This window comes from Pelodiscus sinensis, chromosome 23, assembly GCF_052426305.1.
Source record: "Pelodiscus sinensis isolate ZL-2025 chromosome 23, ASM5242630v1, whole genome shotgun sequence".
NCBI lineage: Eukaryota > Metazoa > Chordata > Testudines > Trionychidae > Pelodiscus > Pelodiscus sinensis.
The window spans coordinates 11,623,695-11,641,246 of NC_143074.1; the positions used below are offsets into that span (position 1 = coordinate 11,623,695).

Sequence of the window (17,552 nt, forward strand, 5' to 3'; positions counted from 1 at the left end):
CATGAGCCAAGCACCCGGGGTCTCTGCTGCCATCCTGCACACCACATTTTCAGCTGCCACCCCACACACCGGGGTCTCTGCTGTCAACCCCACATACTGGGGTCCTGGTTAGAGACCTGCACATGGCGGGGGAGAGGGGCATACAAGCCCCCAGCATGTGGGGCAGCAGCTAAGAACCCAGCACCCAGGGTCTTGACTGCTGGGCCCACGTGCTGGGCCTTTGCTCTTGGCCTCAGCTGGAGGTGGACCACAGCAAGGGGGCTCAACACCCCCACTTTTAAAAATGTTCCTGTGCCACTAAATACATAAGAACAGCCACGTTGGGTCAGACCAAAGGTCCATCTAACCCAGTATCCTGTCTGCCGACAGTGGCCAATGCCAGATGATCCAGAGGGAGTGAACAGAACAGGGAATCATCAAGTGATCCCTCTCCAGTCTTCAAGTGATCCCATTCCCAGCCTCTGACAAACAGAAGCTAGGGACATCATTCCTACCCATCCTAGCTAATAGCCATTCATGGACCTAACCTCCATCAATGTATCTAGTTCTTTTTTGAACCCTGTTAAAGTCCTGGTCTTCACAACTTCCTCTAGCAAGGAGCTCCATAGATTGACTGTGCACTGAGTGAAGAAAAACTTCCTTTTGTTTGTTTTAAACCTGCTACCCATACATTCCATTTGGTGATCCCTAGTTCTTATGTTATGGGAACAAGTCAATCACATTTCTTTAGTCACTTTCTCCATACCTGTCATGATTTTATAGACCTCTATCATATCCCTCCTTAGTCTTCTCTTTTGTAAGCTGAGAAGTCCCAGTCTTTTTTATTTCTCTTCATATGGCACCTGTTCCAAATCCCTAATCATTTTTGTTGCCCTTTCTGAATCTTTTCCAATGCCAATGTATCTTTTTTGAGATGAGGTGACCACATCTATACACAGTATTCAAGATGTGGGTGTACCATGGATTTACAGAGAGGCAATAAGATATTCTCTGTCTTAGTCTCTATCCCTTTTTAAACTGGAGGAGCGTCCACACCTTAAGCGCATTTATGCGCAAGAAAATTGACAGAACCAAAGGGCTTTTGCCAGTAGAGTTATTCCTCTTCCCACGAGGAATAACTCCTTTTTGCGCTACAGCTCTTGCGCAAAAAGGGAGATGTGGACGCTCTGGAGGGGTTATTGCGCAAGAAACCCCTATTGGAAAAAGCACAGGTGCTCTGATGGCCATTCTGTGAATCGCTATCAGAGCTTTCTTGTGCAAAAGTGTCCATGCAGTGTGGACGCTCCCTTGCGCAAAAGCGTTCTGTTGCTTTTTTGTCTGCTCCTGCACAGCGAGTGGATGTTACATCATTTTTAACTTGACACTGTCTCCTTTACATACTACGACTAAATGATGGGTGCCTGGCGCATCTGACTAAACCTTAGCTAGATTCACAGCAAGTGTAAATCAGCACAGCCTTATAGAAATCCACAGAGAATTGCAGACTTACAGCATCTGAGGATTTGGCATGTGGTCATTAATATGGAAGAGCTATCCAGAGATACTTTAACCCCAATCATACATCCCCCCCCCCATCTCGAGCACAGCCCTCTCCCATGAATTACGGCACTCACAGCTACTGTGAAAAGCAGCTGTGTTCATGTTGGGATGTGTCATTTCTTTAGGGCCCCTTCTCCACCTAGGTGCACTTTTCAGGCTATGTCTACACTAAACGGTTTTTTTGCTCAAAAACGGCCGTTTTTGCGGAAAAACTGGAGGAGCATCCACACCTAAAGCGCGTTTTTGCGTGAGAAAATCGACAGAACAAAGGGCTTTTGCCTGTAGAGTTATTCCTCTCCCCACAAGGAATAACTCCTTTTTGCGCTACAGCTCTTGTGCAAAAAGGGAGGCGTGGACGTGCTTTGAGAGCTGGACGTGCTTTTGTGCAAGAAGTTTTTGCACAAGAACCCTTCTGCAAAAGGCTTCTTGCGCAAAAACTCTGCTGTATAGACTAAGCCTCAGAGTCTGTCAGGTTGACAATGAAGCTCTTGGGGAAAGAGTGGTGCCCTTGAAATTAAAATGGCCCCTGCATGTGGCAGGAAATAGGAATGTGAGAGTTTAACCGATTAACTGATAAGCGGATACTTATCAGTTAATGTTATCGGTTAAACTCTTCCTGCTGCTGGGGAAGTGGCTTAGCTGCCGCAGTGAAGTCCCCTCCCTGGGAGTGGAGCGGGCAGGGGCAGGCAGCCCTGCTCCTGGGGAGGCTCCTATTTAAGCTTTATACTGCAGACCCCGCAGTGCATGTAACCGCTGAGATTTTCAGCACTTACCCGGTTACCGTTTTACTAACTTAACATCCCTAGTGGGAAAGATGTTCCAGATTTCACTGCCTATTCAGAGATTCAACCTACCTGCGAAGTTCAATAGAGCCCCTTGAGATGTCTCATACAATATTTGAATGAGATTCTGCGGATGGGGCCCAGGAAAGGGACCCTCGTGCAAACTGTCTCTTTCATTTAGTGACCTGAACAACATTTTAAAAACATCACCAGTTTGTTTCTTTAAAGTAAAAATGGTTACCACTCACATTTCCATACATGTACACATGAACTGCAGCCAAACTCAATTTCTAGCCTCTGAACCACTATGGGACCCAAGCCCACTACACTAACAAGAAAACAGCATAAAAATTCTGATCCCCACCCCCAATTTTTTTTTAACTGAGATGATAATCTGGCCCACTAGCTCTTCCTATAACTGACTCTCTCCATTCCCCAGCTAAATTTGTTCCTCTTCATCCACCTCTTTCCAACATTTCCTCTTGCTTTCCAATGTGTGTGTCACCCTGTGTCAGGGGGCTGACAGCCACTGCGGCCCCCAGGATAAGGTGGGAGGAGGCCCCGTCTCCACGCCCCTGGAAGGGGCATGGTCTATGGCAGTCAGCTCTTAGGGTACGTCTAGACTACCGCATTTTGTCGACGGAAGTTTTGTCGACAGATACTGTCGACAAAACTTCCGTCGACAAAGAGCGTCCAGACACATTGAGTTCTGTTGACAAAGCAAGCTGCTTTGTCGACAGAACTCCGTAGTCTGGACGCAACGTTACAGGCAATAACACCTTCTGTCGACAGAGTTCTGTCGACAGAAGGTGTTATGCCTCGTAAAATGAGGTTTACCAGCGTCGACAAAACTGCTGAGTTCTGTCGACGTTATGTCGACAGAACTCAGCGGTAGTGTAGACGCTGGTATAGTTTTGTCGACAAAAGTCCACTTTTGTCGACAAAACTAGGTAGTCTAGACACACCCTTAGTGCCACCCGAACGGCAGCACTGGGCCCCCCAGCCTTCAAAGCTGCATGAAGTGGTGATCTTGCAATATGTAGTTCAAAGGGGCCTGGAGCTCGTCGGCCACCATTGCTGAAGTAGGCACCCTGTACAATTGCCCCTTTAGCCTCCCCTGTCAGCAGGCCTGCTCTGTGCAGTTGCTCCCTTTGCACATACCCACCTCACCGGCAGCAGGCCTGCTCTGTGTACCACACCTGTCCTGCCTCCCTCACTCCATTAGAAGTGGCTGTGGACTACTGAGTTCCCATCATCTCCATCCTATGATCTCTTTCTGTCCTCCCTGATCCTTACATTTGCCTCTCTCGGGCACCATGTATCACCTTATTGCCAGATGAAATATGTCTATGACAGAGATGATTTCACAACTGTTGTAAATTCATTCCTCAAGGCAAAGGAAAGAGAAAAACAAGACACTGAAGGGGAAATAGAGAGAAATGGGAAAGGAAGAAAGAAAGATGGGGAGAATGATTCATGGGGGGAAGAGGGAAGATGTGATAGAGACTTACATGATGGTTGATGGATGGTAAAGCTAACCAAGAGAGAACTAATGGCACATGAAAAGTGGGCCCGTCAGATCCAGTTACTGGATGACTCTGGTTACTTGGCAGCCCAAGGGTCAGTGCTTACCTGTCACAGGCACTAAGGGCAATTTTCTGGGTGCTCCCCACAGCTACACACCCCAACAGAGAACAGCAGGGTAGGAAAAGGAAGCTCCTCACAGCATTCTAGAAACCTGAGGAATCTGTCCCTGTCTGCCCACTTTGCTTTCCCACTCTGGACTGGGACAAAGCACGTGTATGTGAGCCTAAGCACCGCTGCAGAGACCTCCAGCCCCAAGCAATGCAGCCTCTGCCAGAGCAAACCTGAGACTCACCACCGCCCCTCCCGCTCCTTTTTCCTCCCAAATCCAAGGTTTCAATCTCCTTTGGGAGCCTTGTGTACTGCCCTTGCCCAGTTACCTGCTCCTCAACGGCCAGCAGTGATCCGACATACCAAGAGTCTCCAGTGCTCATGCTACCACACTCTGGCTGAGATGCCCTTTCACCAGTACCTGGACCTGTCTGAAGCAGCAGGCCATGGCTGAGAAGAATGACAGGCAGTCTCCCTGTCTTTCTCACACTGCTTCTCAACATTAAATCCAAGCCCAAACTGAGACATGAGTATTGCAATATTTGCAGGGTGGACAGAACACTGACTGGTTCTCTCCCACATCCCCCTGAAGCCCACAACAGTCAATCAAGAATCCAGGGAATTAACCCTCCAGCTCCAGGGCACCCCATCACAGCAGGAGGAATGGTCAGGCAGGAGCTCAGGACAGAGTGGACACCTCCACTTTCCTTCTTCTCAGCCATGTACTGCTCCTTCCAAACAAGATACAAACCAAGCCAATCAGAAACCATGCCAAACCCCACAAGCTTAGGAACATCTCCCTGCAAGGGAGCCCAGCCCACAGCTTGTTCATTCCACATTAGCAAAACCTACTTCACCTTTGAATCCTGATCCTCCACATTTGCGAGTTCATGTACCCTTTTCCTCTGTGATGGTCAATTAGGGGTCAGATTGGATGATACCAAATCCCTAGAAGTTCCCATGGGAAATCTATACCCCAGATTTTGACTTGGAAATTAAAATAAAAAATTAAATTAAAATCAGATATAAACCATCAGCCTCAAGAGGAAGAAATAACCTTGTCTATTATAAAGAGTTAAGGCTTGTGTTTGACAGCCACTGGAGGGGGTTGTGTTTTTGGTGTGGACACGTGGGCAGAGACCCCAATGTTCCAAAGATGCCTCTAATGGAATGGGGGAGACTGGAAGTAACCCACTCCTATCCGCTATCCCATCTCTTTCTGATTGGCTGGTTGGCTGTAATGCCCCAGGCTAGTATCACTCAGGTCTAGTCATGCTGCTGAGGATGTGGGTTAGAAACACCAAGTTTCACTGCAGGCAGCTCCTTGCCCAGATCACAGTGCTGTGCTTCAGCCAGCGAGCAGGTGGTGGGCGGGTGTTAGCGTGTGAACTCCATGTTCCCTCTGGTTACCTTCTTGGTGCACTGTCTAACGGTACTGATTAACTCCGAAATGACCATGTCCACGCATTTCAGGCAAGGCTCTTTAATCTTCTTCACCTGCTTTTTCACAATGGTCTCAAAGGCCATGTCGGGCGTGAAGAGACCGGTTCTAAACACCCAGGGCGGGGGACAAGACAAGGCAGGAGGGGGGAACAGAGGGGCAAGGAGAATGTCATAGCATTACACACACATTTCAGAGCAGGCACTTGTATCATTGACACCCAGCTCATTGGGCTGGAGGAACCATAAAACCCACAAACAAGACCTCACTGAAATCAACGGGAATGGAGGGTGCTCAACACTTCACAAAAATGGTCCCTTAGGGCTTCAAATAACCAACACAGGGACCAACCCGATGCTTATGCACCACTTCAGCCATTAGGGCAGGCATGGCCCTCTGCAGAGAGGTGAATAGAACAGGTGAATATAGCCTTTAGAGAGGTACAAGAAACTCTTAAATTATAATAAGGGAACAATAAATACTACTATTGTTCACATGAGCCTGGCTAGATCAGATGGAATGAGCCGAAGGAGAAGAAAACAAACTTGTCAATATCTGATCACCAATTTGAATTCTCCAGCATTTAATAGGGGCGCTGGGCTTCCACCGTCTCCATTGACTACAGAGGGAGTTGCGGTAGCTCAGCATCTCTCAGGTAAGGCTGCCTGTTAGGCAACATAAGCCCCACATCATTCATCTTCTCTATCACAAATGCGAGGATGTTAATTTACCATGTTTTTGGGACCTGGCCCCGCAAAGCACTGAGCACCCTCAGCTCCCACTGAAGTCACTGATGGTTGAGGGTGCTTAGCACCAGCTTGCAGGATTGAACCCTAGTAGATCTAGGAAAATAAAACAATATTTTAAGAAATTAAAATGTGTACAGGGGTGTGGCAGCACCCTTTCTTATGTCTCTTTCTCTTAATACAATGTGACTTCACTTCCTCTTTCTCACACTCAGCACAGAAGATGGAGGGGAAAGGCTGATCACCAAGGCAATTTTACCTTTTAGACTCCTGCAGTTCTCACATGGAAACAGAAAGCAAACTGATTTGGATGAACCTCCCAATGCAAGGCTGTTTGGCTGCCAGTGGCCCAAACTGGTGTTTCCTCCCCTCTGCTGACCTACCGTACCTCTGAAGTCTTCTCAACTTGGTTTGGAAGGTCTAGAGATATTTACAAGGCTGTGCAGTCGTGGGCCTGCCTAGTGCATGATACATGCCTGATACCATGGATGTTCTTGATGGCGTAGCTGATCTCTCGCCGGAGCTCCTTCTCATCAAACTCCATCTGCACCAGAAGAAAAGATTGTCAGGAGCGGTCCAGCAACCTAGTTAACAGAACACCATGCAGATACAGAAGCCAGGTCATGACACAGCCTTGCAAGAGGAGGTGTGGTGAAAGATTGTGGCCTGCTGGCTGGAGCACAAGAATGGAAGCCAAGCGATGAGGATCCTGGTGCCAGCACTCACATGGGCTACGTCTACACTGGCCCCTAATTCCGGAAAAGTCATGCAAAGCAGGTAAGTCAGAATAGGGAAATCCGTGGGGGATTTAAAGTAGGAATAAGAGATCCTCCGGAAAAGGGCTTTATTCCAGAGGATCGCGCCAGTCTAGACGCTTTTTTCCGGCTTTTCCCCAAGCCGGAAAAAAAGCAGCGGACATGTTTATTTAAATCCCACGGGGGATATTTAAATCCCCCGCGGATTTCCCTATTCTGACTTACCTGCTTTGCATGACTTTTCCGGAATTAGGGGCCAGTGTAGACGTAGCCATGATGTGTTAACTCTGGGAACTCAGTTTAGGAGAAGTGGGGAACCTATTTAGGGTCAGAGGCTGCTAACCCTCAAAAGAATGAGTCAGGGGACTGCACAAAAGTGAGAAGCAAAAACAAAACAAAACAAACCCCTCAATGACCCCCCCCCAACTGAGAAGCAGAAAGACACTGCTCACATTCCCTTCACACACTAGAGCCTAGGAGGGCCTGGGCTAGTAGATTTTGTGGCCCCCCTAAGCTCTGAGGGGCCAAAAGGAAGGGTTCAGAGGTTGCTGGGAAGCAGGCTTAGGTATGAAGTCTGGGTGGGAAGGAGGATACAGCACTGGGCTGGGGAGTCTGGGAGGGTGTAGGATTTGAGTGGGGGTGCAGGGTCTGGGCAAAGGGGGGGTACAGGAGCAGGTTGGGGGTTGGGTGGAAGATAGGGTGCAGGAACAAGGGGGGGTACAGGAGTGGGCTGGGGTGGGGACTCTGGGCGGGAGGTAGAGTGCAGGAGCAGGGTAGAGGTGCACTTGTCTGGCACAGCTCTCTGGGGAAGAACATGGCTCTGTTCCCCGCCACTCCCAAGCACCGCCCCTTGCTACTCCTATTGGCCTCAATTATGGCCAATCAGTGTGACAGAAAATCTTCAGGCAGAGCTGCTCTTTCCCCTGCTGAGGGGAGGAGCAGCAGCACTGCACAAAGCCTCTTCCTCAACCCCACCATGCAGAGCCTATGGATTGGATCCAACCTCGGATTGCCTGACTCCAGCCAGCGAGGCTCGGGGCTCCCACCCACTCACAGCGTGGAGCTGGCACTGGCACTCCAGCCCCATGGAGAGGATGCGAGGTGGAGGGGTGCAGAGCTTGAGCACCAGCACTGCTCCCCAATGCTAGCGTGGAGAGCCCCAAGACTCAGGGGCTGGATCTAGGCAAGCCCGCCCCCTGGATGTAGGTTGCCCACCCTAGCTTAGGGCTTGACTGTCAAGTGGACATCTCCACCCAAACTGGAGTGTAACTTCCAGATCAGATAGATGTACATGTTAACTCCAAATCAGCCACTATGATCAAAATAGCTGTGGCATGGGCAATGGGTCTGATTAGCTGCCCAAGGATGTACCTAGGGTCTCAGATAGGATTGTATGCGGGCAGCATTACTGTCCCATTATCTGTGCTGCTGTAGCTACACTGCTATTTTTAGCATGTTAGCTCAATTGAAGCTCACACATATTCATCTACTCAAATTGGAAAATATATCCCTGGCTGCAGTGGACATACTCCCAGAGGTGCGGCGCAGCCCTCATAGACTATACAAATGTCCTTAGAAGCACAGGACCAAGGGAATGAAAAACTAAAAACACAATATTGAGTCCCCAATAAAATGCTTTGCCTTGCAAGGTTTTGCATGCGATCTCAGCATCTGTTTTTCCCAATACACTCATAAAAACTGGATTTCTCTCTCACTTAGGCTGTGTCTAGACTGCAGGGTTTTTTCGAAAAAAATAGCCTTTTTTCGAAAAAACTTCACCTGTGTCTAGACTACAGCCGCATTCTTTCAAAATTAAATCGAAAGAACACGGCTTTTCTTTTAACGGCGGTACTCCTCATTTCACAAGGAAGAATGCCTTTTTTCGAAAGTGCTCTTTTGAAAAAAGGCGTTCTTGAATGCAAACAGGGCTTTTTCCAAAGAGAGCATCCAGACTGCCTGGGTACTCTCTTTCGAAAAAGCGGCTCACTTTTTCGAAAGAAGAGATTGCAGTCTAGATGCTCTTTTTCGAAAGAAGCTTTTTCGAAAGTATCTTTCGAAAAAGCCTCTTTCAAAAGAGGCTTGTAGTCTAGACGTAGCCTTACAAAAAGTAATAACATCCTCAAACACGATGCAGGCTCTTGTCTTTCACTGACAAGGCCTCAGCATCTCATTCATATGGAAAGGATCATAATTTAAATACTAATAATTGAAAATATAGGAGAGCTGATTGGTTCCTTTCTGTTCCAAAAAACATCAAGAAACGGTAATTTCATCACCTTTTCCTCAGGAGTTTTTATATGTTTTGGGCCAGATTCTTTCATCCAGCGGAGCCTCTGTGTGTTTCCCTTCTAGTGCGATTTGACCTCAGCACCAACGAATGCAGTCCCAGAAGGACACCACAAGAAGATGCTGAACCAATGAAGGGGCTTTTACACCACCCACTTTTTTGCAGCGTATGTAGATGTGAAGATGGAGTGTGATTGTAGCAAAAGGAGTATAATTAGGATGTCCCTGCATCCCACTGATCATTGTCTGTGTTTTCAGTCCCTTGGGAGTGTTTAAGAGACAGAAAAAGTTGGAGCAGATTTTAGTCTGGCACATCAGGACCAGCTCAGCCCACAGCATCAACAGGATCAACGAAATGCAGTTTTCGGCTGTTTCTGTATCTGCCTCCAAACTACACTGTGTGTGGATCAGCCAGAGACAAAGATCTAACTCTACCTTTTTACATGGACATTCAGCTGATTAAAGACTCTTTCAGATAAGGTGAACAAACTAATTTTGTTTATGTTTCAGCTTTTGGGATCCACACCATCAGAACAGTTAGGCTACATCTATATTGCGCTCTCTTGCACAATAACATATGCAAATGAGGCGTGGCAATGAATATGAGCCACCATTTTTGTGCAACGGGCTTTTGCACAAGAAAGAGCAGTTTACACTGCTCCTTTTTGCGCTAAAACACCCTCTTGCGCAAGAGCCATTCTGCTGCTTATTTTCAGGCAGAACGGTTCTTGCGCAAGAGGGGTTTTTTGCACAAAATGGCAGCACATTAAGTATGCAAATGAGGCATGGCAATATTCATCGCCGCATCTCATTTGCATATGTTCTTGCACAAGAGCGCGCAACGTAGACATAGCCATTAGGTTTTACATAACCTAATGCTCTGCAACAAGGACACGGATTGAGAGAGAAGCCATGTTCAGATACGGGGATGGGTGCTGAAGGAGGAATCAGACTCTGGCACGGAGTGAGGGAGAAGAGAAACCGGGAATGGAGGTGAGTGAAAAGGAGGCAAAGAACAGAGAGGACTGGTGAAAGAAAAAGACAACTGCAGGTGAGATAGACAAGTGAAGAAGAGAAAATGATGAAAGTAAAGACATGTTCAAGGCGGAAAGAAGAAGCCAATTAAAGAGGAGGCAACAGGTGCAAAGAAGAGACGATGGCAGGTGAGGACAAGGGAAGAAACGACAGCAGATGGAGAGAAAATAGGCAGGTAAGTGTGGGAGAAGGATCAGAGAGGGAGTGGTGGTACCTTCACCAGTTCAAAGGGGAACCGCTCATGGAAGATGCGGTTGATCCTAGCTCCTCCAGACAGCTCATAGGTATCAATCTGGTCCCCGGAGCCTTCAATACGCTTCTCAAAGTCCACAGCAAACTGCTGGACCATCCTAGGAAGAAAAATAAATGAATGGGAAAGATTGTAAGGTACACTTCTCCCAGGAGGGACAGGCAATAGGATTTACTTACTGAAGCAGAGCTTTGGTCTTCCTGGCAGGATCATCAGGGCGGAAGTTCTTGTACTCCTCCACCTCTTTCTCAATGGAGAGAAGCTGGCTTTGAAGTTTGTTCCGTAGGCCTGGTAGGGTGTCTCGGATGTGATTGGTCAGTTGCTACACAAATAGAGGGTTGAGAAATGGGTTAAAAAGCCTGTGAATTGTGATTGAACAGGGTTTGCTGACTCAGCAGAAGGACAGAAAAAGTGGGCCATGCCTCTGTGACAGGAGGTTTATTACCCTGTGTGCCAGAATAGGCTACTCCTATGTGCACATTTAATTTTCCAGTTTTTCAACAACAAACAACAACAAAATCAGATTTGATTTTCAGGTTTTCATTCAAAGATGGAAAATTTCCACAAAAATGTGTAAAAATAATTTTTTGCTAAATATTTAGTGGAGAACATCTCCCATTTTCTGACTACGGCTGTGTCTACATTGGCATCCTTTTCCGGAAAAGGGATGCTAATGAGACACATTGCAATTGCAAATCCGCGGGGGATTTAAATATCCCCCGCGGCATTTGCATTTACATGGCTGCCGCTTTTTTCCGGCTTGGGGATAAGCCGGAGAAAAGCACCAGTCTAGACGTGATTCTCCGGAAAATAAGCCCTTTTCCGGAGGATCTCTTATTCCTACTTGAAAGTACTTAAAACTAGTACAGATGTAAAAAGTACAGATGTACTTAAAACTAAATGCTCTAAGTGCCCCAAAGGTCAGTTCTAGGGCCGGTTTTGTTCAACATCTTTATTAAGGACCTGGATGAGGGGATGGATTGCACCCTCAGCAAGTTCGCAGATGACACTAAGCTAGGGGGAGAGGTAGATATGCTGGAGGGTAGGAATAGGGTACAGAATAACCTAGACAAATTGGAGGATTGGACCAAAAGAAATCTGATGAGATTCAACAAGAAAAAGCGCAGTGTCCTGCACTTAGGATGGAAAAATCCCATTGTGACAGGCTGAGGACTGAATGGCTAAGCAGCAGTTCTGCAGAAAAGGACCTGGGGATTACAGTGGATAAGAAGCTGGATATTAGTCAACACTGTACCCTTGTAGCCAAGAAAGCTAATGGCATATTAGGGTGCATTAGGAGAAGCATTGCCAGCCAATCTAGAGAAGTGATTACTCCCCTTCATTCGACACTGGTGAGACCACATCTGGAGTATTGCATCCAGTTCTGAGCCTCCCATTACAGAAAAGATGTGGACGTATTGGAGAAAGTCCAGAGGAGGGCAACAAAAATGATCAAGGGGCTGGAGCACATGACTTACAGGGATTTGGGCTTTTTTAGTCTACAGAAGAGAAGAGTGAGGGGGATTTGATAGCAGCCTTTAAACTGCCTGAAGGGAGGTTCCAAAGAGGATGGAGAGAGGCTGTTCTCAGTATAACAGATGGCAAAATAAGGAACAATAGTCTCAAGAGGGGAAGACCTAGGTTGGACATTAGGAAAAACTATTTCACTAGGTGGGTGGTGAAGCACTGGAATAGGTTACCTAGAGAGGTGGTGGAATCTCCATCCCTAGAATTTTTAAGTGCCGGCTTGACAAAGCCCCAGCTGGGATGATTTAGGTGGGGTTGGTCCTGCTTTGGGCAGGGGGTTGGATTCAATGACCTCTGGAGGTCTCTTCCAACCAGGGCCGGCCCGAGCCCTTTCGGCGCCCTGGGCCCGGGCGTGCGGCACTGCCCTCAGGTGCAGGGCGCATGTGCAAGCCTGCCTGTGGTGCGCGGGCCCGCACCTCCAGGGTGTGCGGGCCCGCCCCCTGGGCGCACGGCGCATGCGTGCGCCAGCCACAGCCGCTGGCGTGCAGACTGGGGTCTGCCCCCAGGGCGCACAGCGCGTGCGCTGCCCAGCCCAGCCAGCGCTGCTAGCGCACATGCCGGGCCGTGCATGGCCCCACAGCCGTAGGGGCAAGGGTGGTGGCGCTGCGGGAGCTGGGCGCATGGCTCCTGATGGCAGCTGCAAGGGACGCCGCATGCCCCTTACAGCTGCCATGAGGCGCCCCCCATGGGTTGGCGCCCTGGGCAGCTGCCTGGCTCGCCCATGCCTCCGTCTGGCCCTGCTTCCAACTCTATGATTCTGTGACATACATAAGTGGCTGCGAGATCTGGGCTTGGCTGTTTCCCATAATCCTGCCAATAAACAGATGCAAATGGTTGCCAGATACAAGAACCGCCTAGAAATAGGCTGCAATGGCTCCTCTTGGCCAACACCCCTGTTGTTGCAGCAACACTTGGGCAGGGAGACAGTCTGTCGTCCTCTCGATGCTCAAGTCCCCCTGCCAGCTGCCAAAAGTGGATTCTGGGAAAGTGCTGCTGGGGAATGGGAGGAGGCAGCAGCTTCAGGGCCTTGTTGCCTGGGCAGGGAGGGGACAGATAAGAGCTGGGAGCCCAGAACCCCCCTTAAGCTTCAGTCTTTTCAGCCTGGCTCCCAGGGCCATCCTTAGGATTTAGGGGGCCCTACGCAGCGCTATTAAACTTGTGCCCCTGTGCCCAACAGCAGCCCAGGGCGGGGGGTGAATTTTTTGGGATGTGATTTTATAATCTGCAGCACCACACTAATGAAATATTTTAAAGCAAATTTTAAACTAAGATCTTATAGAGTCACACAGTAAATTCAGAAATGGACGGTCTATACCTGGGGTTGGCAAATGGCTGTTAAATGGTTTCATTAGTGGGGTTTTTTTGTAAGAAAAAAGGTGCCGGTACTCTAGGGGGAAAGTTGTTGAGCCAAAAAAAAAAAAAAAGGCTCTTTCACAGGTTGAGTGTTCTATTAACAGGTCTGACAGGATAGAAAGAGAAGTGGCAGATGGATATTAAAATCCAGTGGTTCCCGAATTTTCAGGTGCCCTATGCAGCTGAATATTCTGTGTATGGGTAAGAACACACTGCAGGCCCACCTTCTGTCTCCCAGCCTGTTCCTTTATCCTGGAACCCACAATCCGTACCCCCAGCCCAGTCCCCCTGAGCCCCACCTTCACCAACCTGGCTCTCCTTGAGCCTGTGCCCCCCGATTAGTTCTCCTTGCACCTCTGTCCTACTGCCGGGTTTTCCTTGAGCCTCTGCTTGTCCAACCCCATTCTGTGTCATTCCAACCAAATCCACCTCTCATATTCTACGCCCCTTAGGACTTTTCCCCCTTGAAGCCTTTGTTCCCGGCTCACAGTTTACTCTCTGCAGCCTGTACCTTTTCCCTGAGATAGCTCACCAGTGCTCCCCCCATCCTCCCACCTCCCACCCAAAGAGTGGTGATCCACAGTTTGGGAAAATCATGGACAGGAAAGAAATACATAGACAAAAAGAAAAATCACTGTATGCATGACATTTCCCCACCTAGGACAAACCTACAGCTTTACTGATACAATGTGTTTCTATCTATCGGTATCCCTCTGTCAGCAGAAGGATGCAGATTAGGCAGGTCGACATTGCAAATGAGGCAGGGATTTAAATATCCCGTGTCTAATTTGCATAAAATTGGCCACCGCGTTTTGCCGACTCAGCACTTTGACGGCAAAAAGTGGCAGTCTAGAGGGGGAGCTGTTAAGAAAGAAAGCCTTTTTTGACAGATCGTGTAAACCTCCTCGCAGGAGGCATAAGGAATCTGTCGAAAAAGGCTTTCTTTCTCGACAGATCCCCCTCTAGACTGCTGCTTTTTGCCAATAAAGTGCTGAGTCAGCAAAACGCGGTGGCCATTTTTATGCAAATTAGGCGCAGGATATTTAAATCCCTGCCTCATTTGGTATGTCGACCTGCCTAATCTGCATCCCTCTGCCGACAGAGGGATGCAGTCTAGACATACCCTATCTGTGTATCTTACTGCCACTCATTATAGTACTACAGGTTGAACCTCTCGGCTGTGTCTACATTGGCACCCTTTTCCGGAAAAGGGATGCTAATGAGACCAGTCGGAATTGCAAATGCCGCGGGGGATTTAAATATCCCCCGCGGCATTTGCATGAACATGGCTGCCGCTTTTTTCCGGCTCGGGGTTTTGCTGGAGAAAAGCGCCAGTCTAGACGGGATCTTTCGGAAAATAAAGCTTTTCTTCCTGATTTTAAGTAGGAATAAGGGATCTTCCAGAAAAGGCTTTATTTTCCGAAAGATCCCGTCTAGACTGGCGCTTTTCTCCGGCAAAACCCCGAGCCGGAAAAAAGCGGCAGCCATGTTCATGCAAATGCCGTGGGGGATATTTAAATCCCCCGCGGCATTTGCAATTCCGACTGGTCTCATTAGCATCCCTTTTCCGGAAAAGGGTGCCTATGTAGACACAGCCCTCTAGTCTGGTACTCTCTGATCCAGCAACATCCGTGGTCAAGCATGATTTTAGCTAGCTGGATGTTCTTTTATTAGATTTTCAAGTTGATGATGTCTCCTTAAATGTTAACTTATGAGATTGTTTTTTATAGTTTCCTCCATCCAATGTGTCCGAGAAGAAATTAGCCCTCCATCCATATTACAGTCTTTTCTGAATTAATTTATAAAACAATTTTATAGGTTTCCATGGTCCCATAAAGTTGTTTTACAATCACTAATCCTGGATTCAGCACCAGTTCTGTGCTGTTATTTAGCTCTAATTTATCCCTAAATGTCTCCTAAGAGCCCAGTAAGCAGCGTAAGTACTGGTAATGATGCTAGACACTATTGACCTTTTATGGTTCAGCAAATTCTCTGATTCAGCACCAGTCAGATCCCAATGGTGCCAAATGGGAGAAGTTCAACCTGTAGTACCCAAATCAGTAGCAATAGCTAAGTTAGAAAACTTCATGGAGTCTGACACTTTTCTTTTGGGGGGGCAAAAAACTGTCTTAAAGAGAGTTTTTTGTTTTGATTTTTTTTTTGAATTTTTAAGATTTTATTCATTTTTCTTTTTAAAATTTTTTGAGTTGGTATGAGCATAGAGGCAAATAGGAATGAGATAGCATTGACTCCCCTATGGTGAAAAGGGTTTGTTTTTTTTAATTTTCCCACAGTTTCAAATATAACAAACAGAAAAAATAGAGAAAACATACATGCTTTAACTAACTTCTTTCAATTCTACTAATCTTAGATGTAATTGAACTATAGCAACTAAAAAATTGTCAGACAAATGTGATTTCCAAGTTGATCATATCTCCTTAAATCTAAATTTATGAGGTTTTGTTTTTTATAGTTTCCTCCATCCAATGTGTCCCAGAAGAAATTAGCCTGCTAACCATATTACAGTCTTCCCTGAATTAATTTATAAAACAATTTTCTGAGAGGCATAATTTTTAATTGAATATCCAAATAATTTAAATTAATATCACAAGACTACAGGAAATGCAACGATCTCTTGAAGCTAAGAAACCCAAAACATGAGAGGCCAAGTTCTGTTCTCACTTACAGCGATGTAAATCAGGAGAAATTCTACACTAATGCCATTGTCTTCAGTGTATTACTCTGGATTGATACAAATGTTACTAAGAGCAGAATTTGGCCTTTTGTCTTCAGTGCATTAACATGATTTTCAGCCCAGAGGAAAAGATTTAATTATATCAGTGTATTTTAGTAGGCACTATTTAGTGGTCCTGCACTGACACTTTCTCCTTTTATGACCTAGGTCAAATCATGTAGCTCTTCTGTGCCTCAGTGTCACAGCATTAAAACAGGGACAATAATCATATATTGATCCACTGTAACTATTTGTTAATTCACATTTGCCATGTGCTCTAGGAGTGTTTAGTATTGTCATTATCTCAGAGTAGCCCTAGGTGGCAGCCCCATTTTGGTCTGTTCTCTGTCCTGTCATAGCCAGCTGCAGAGCCTAGCTGCCATTACCTGGTTCAACACTTTCTGCAGGTAGGGGGTGCCCATGCGCTCAGCCATATGTCTGTAGGCTGGGTGGGAGAGAAAGAATTTCCGCTCTGCAGCCAGTGCAGCCTGAATGTCCTTCTTGCCATCAATGTCCTTCTGACTTCTGTTGACCACACCGATGTAACCTACCAGTCAAAAAGACCGTAGGTCAGAGGGCAGCACAGAGGATGTGGAGAAACATTGGACACAATGAAGAGACAATGCAGGGTATGGAGAGTCTGCAATATGATACTGGGAAGGGAGGACTAAAGTTCATCTAAATTCGAAAAGGGAGATTCTGCACTTGGACCTCTGGAGGAAAATGGAGACCCCACTGATAACTAGAACCATTCAAAACCAGTTGAAAAATGTAAACTTGAATTTCCTTTAGGCTCTGATACCTGGGAAGGAAAAAAGAAGGCAGGTGAAGAGCTACAATCACTATTGCTAACCAGCTAAGATTTGTGAATCTCCCATTATATTCATTATTGCATCCCCTCCCCAATCCAGTTATTTTTCTCATCCACCTATTATGTCTTGTCTTCTAAACTGTAATCTCTTTGGGGTAGGAGCTGTCATTTATTTTATCTTTGTATGGCACCTACCCAATGTTTGTTCTGTAAGGCCTTAGTTCTCAACCTTTCCAGACAGCTGTACCTCTTTGAGATGTCTGATTCATCTTGTGTGCCCCAAAGTTTCACCTCATTTAAAAACTGTTGGCTTACAAATCAGACAAAAATAGAAAAGTGCCACAACACATGACTACTGTAATATTACTTTCTTTCTCATTTTTACCATATAATTATAAACAAAATCAATTGAAATAAAATATTGTACTTACATTTCAGGGTATGGTATATAGAGCAGTATAAACAAGTCATTTATGAAATGTTAGTTTGTACTGACTTTGCTAGTGCTTTTTATGTAGTCTATGGTAAAACGAGGCAAATATCTTGATGAGCTGATGTACCCCTGAAAAAACTCTGTGAACTCCCAGGCCGTGTTGCCTCTCATTTTTTTCCATCCATTTGCAGAATAAATTTTGTTTTGTGAACCAAGGCACGCGTG

At 46.7% G+C, this 17,552-nt stretch overlaps 1 protein-coding gene across 13 annotated transcripts in view; it reads right to left on the bottom strand.

Moving 5' to 3' along the window:
• DNM1 (dynamin 1) overlaps positions 1-17,552 on the bottom strand; it is a 127,913-nt gene that overhangs the window by 53,406 nt on the left and 56,955 nt on the right. For all 13 annotated transcript variants that reach the window (XR_016347775.1, XR_016347774.1, XR_016347771.1 and 10 more), the window contains exons 6-10: positions 16,470-16,630; positions 10,649-10,791; positions 10,434-10,569; positions 6,620-6,687; positions 5,367-5,505 (exon numbers count right to left, since the gene is read on the bottom strand). Coding sequence is in view for 7 of the 13 variants with exons in the window: in XM_075905872.2 (XP_075761987.1) it covers positions 5,367-5,505; positions 6,620-6,687; positions 10,434-10,569; positions 10,649-10,791; positions 16,470-16,630 (647 nt within the window). In the remaining 6 variants the exon portion in view is untranslated. The remainder of the gene's footprint in view (positions 1-5,366; positions 5,506-6,619; positions 6,688-10,433; positions 10,570-10,648; positions 10,792-16,469; positions 16,631-17,552) is intronic.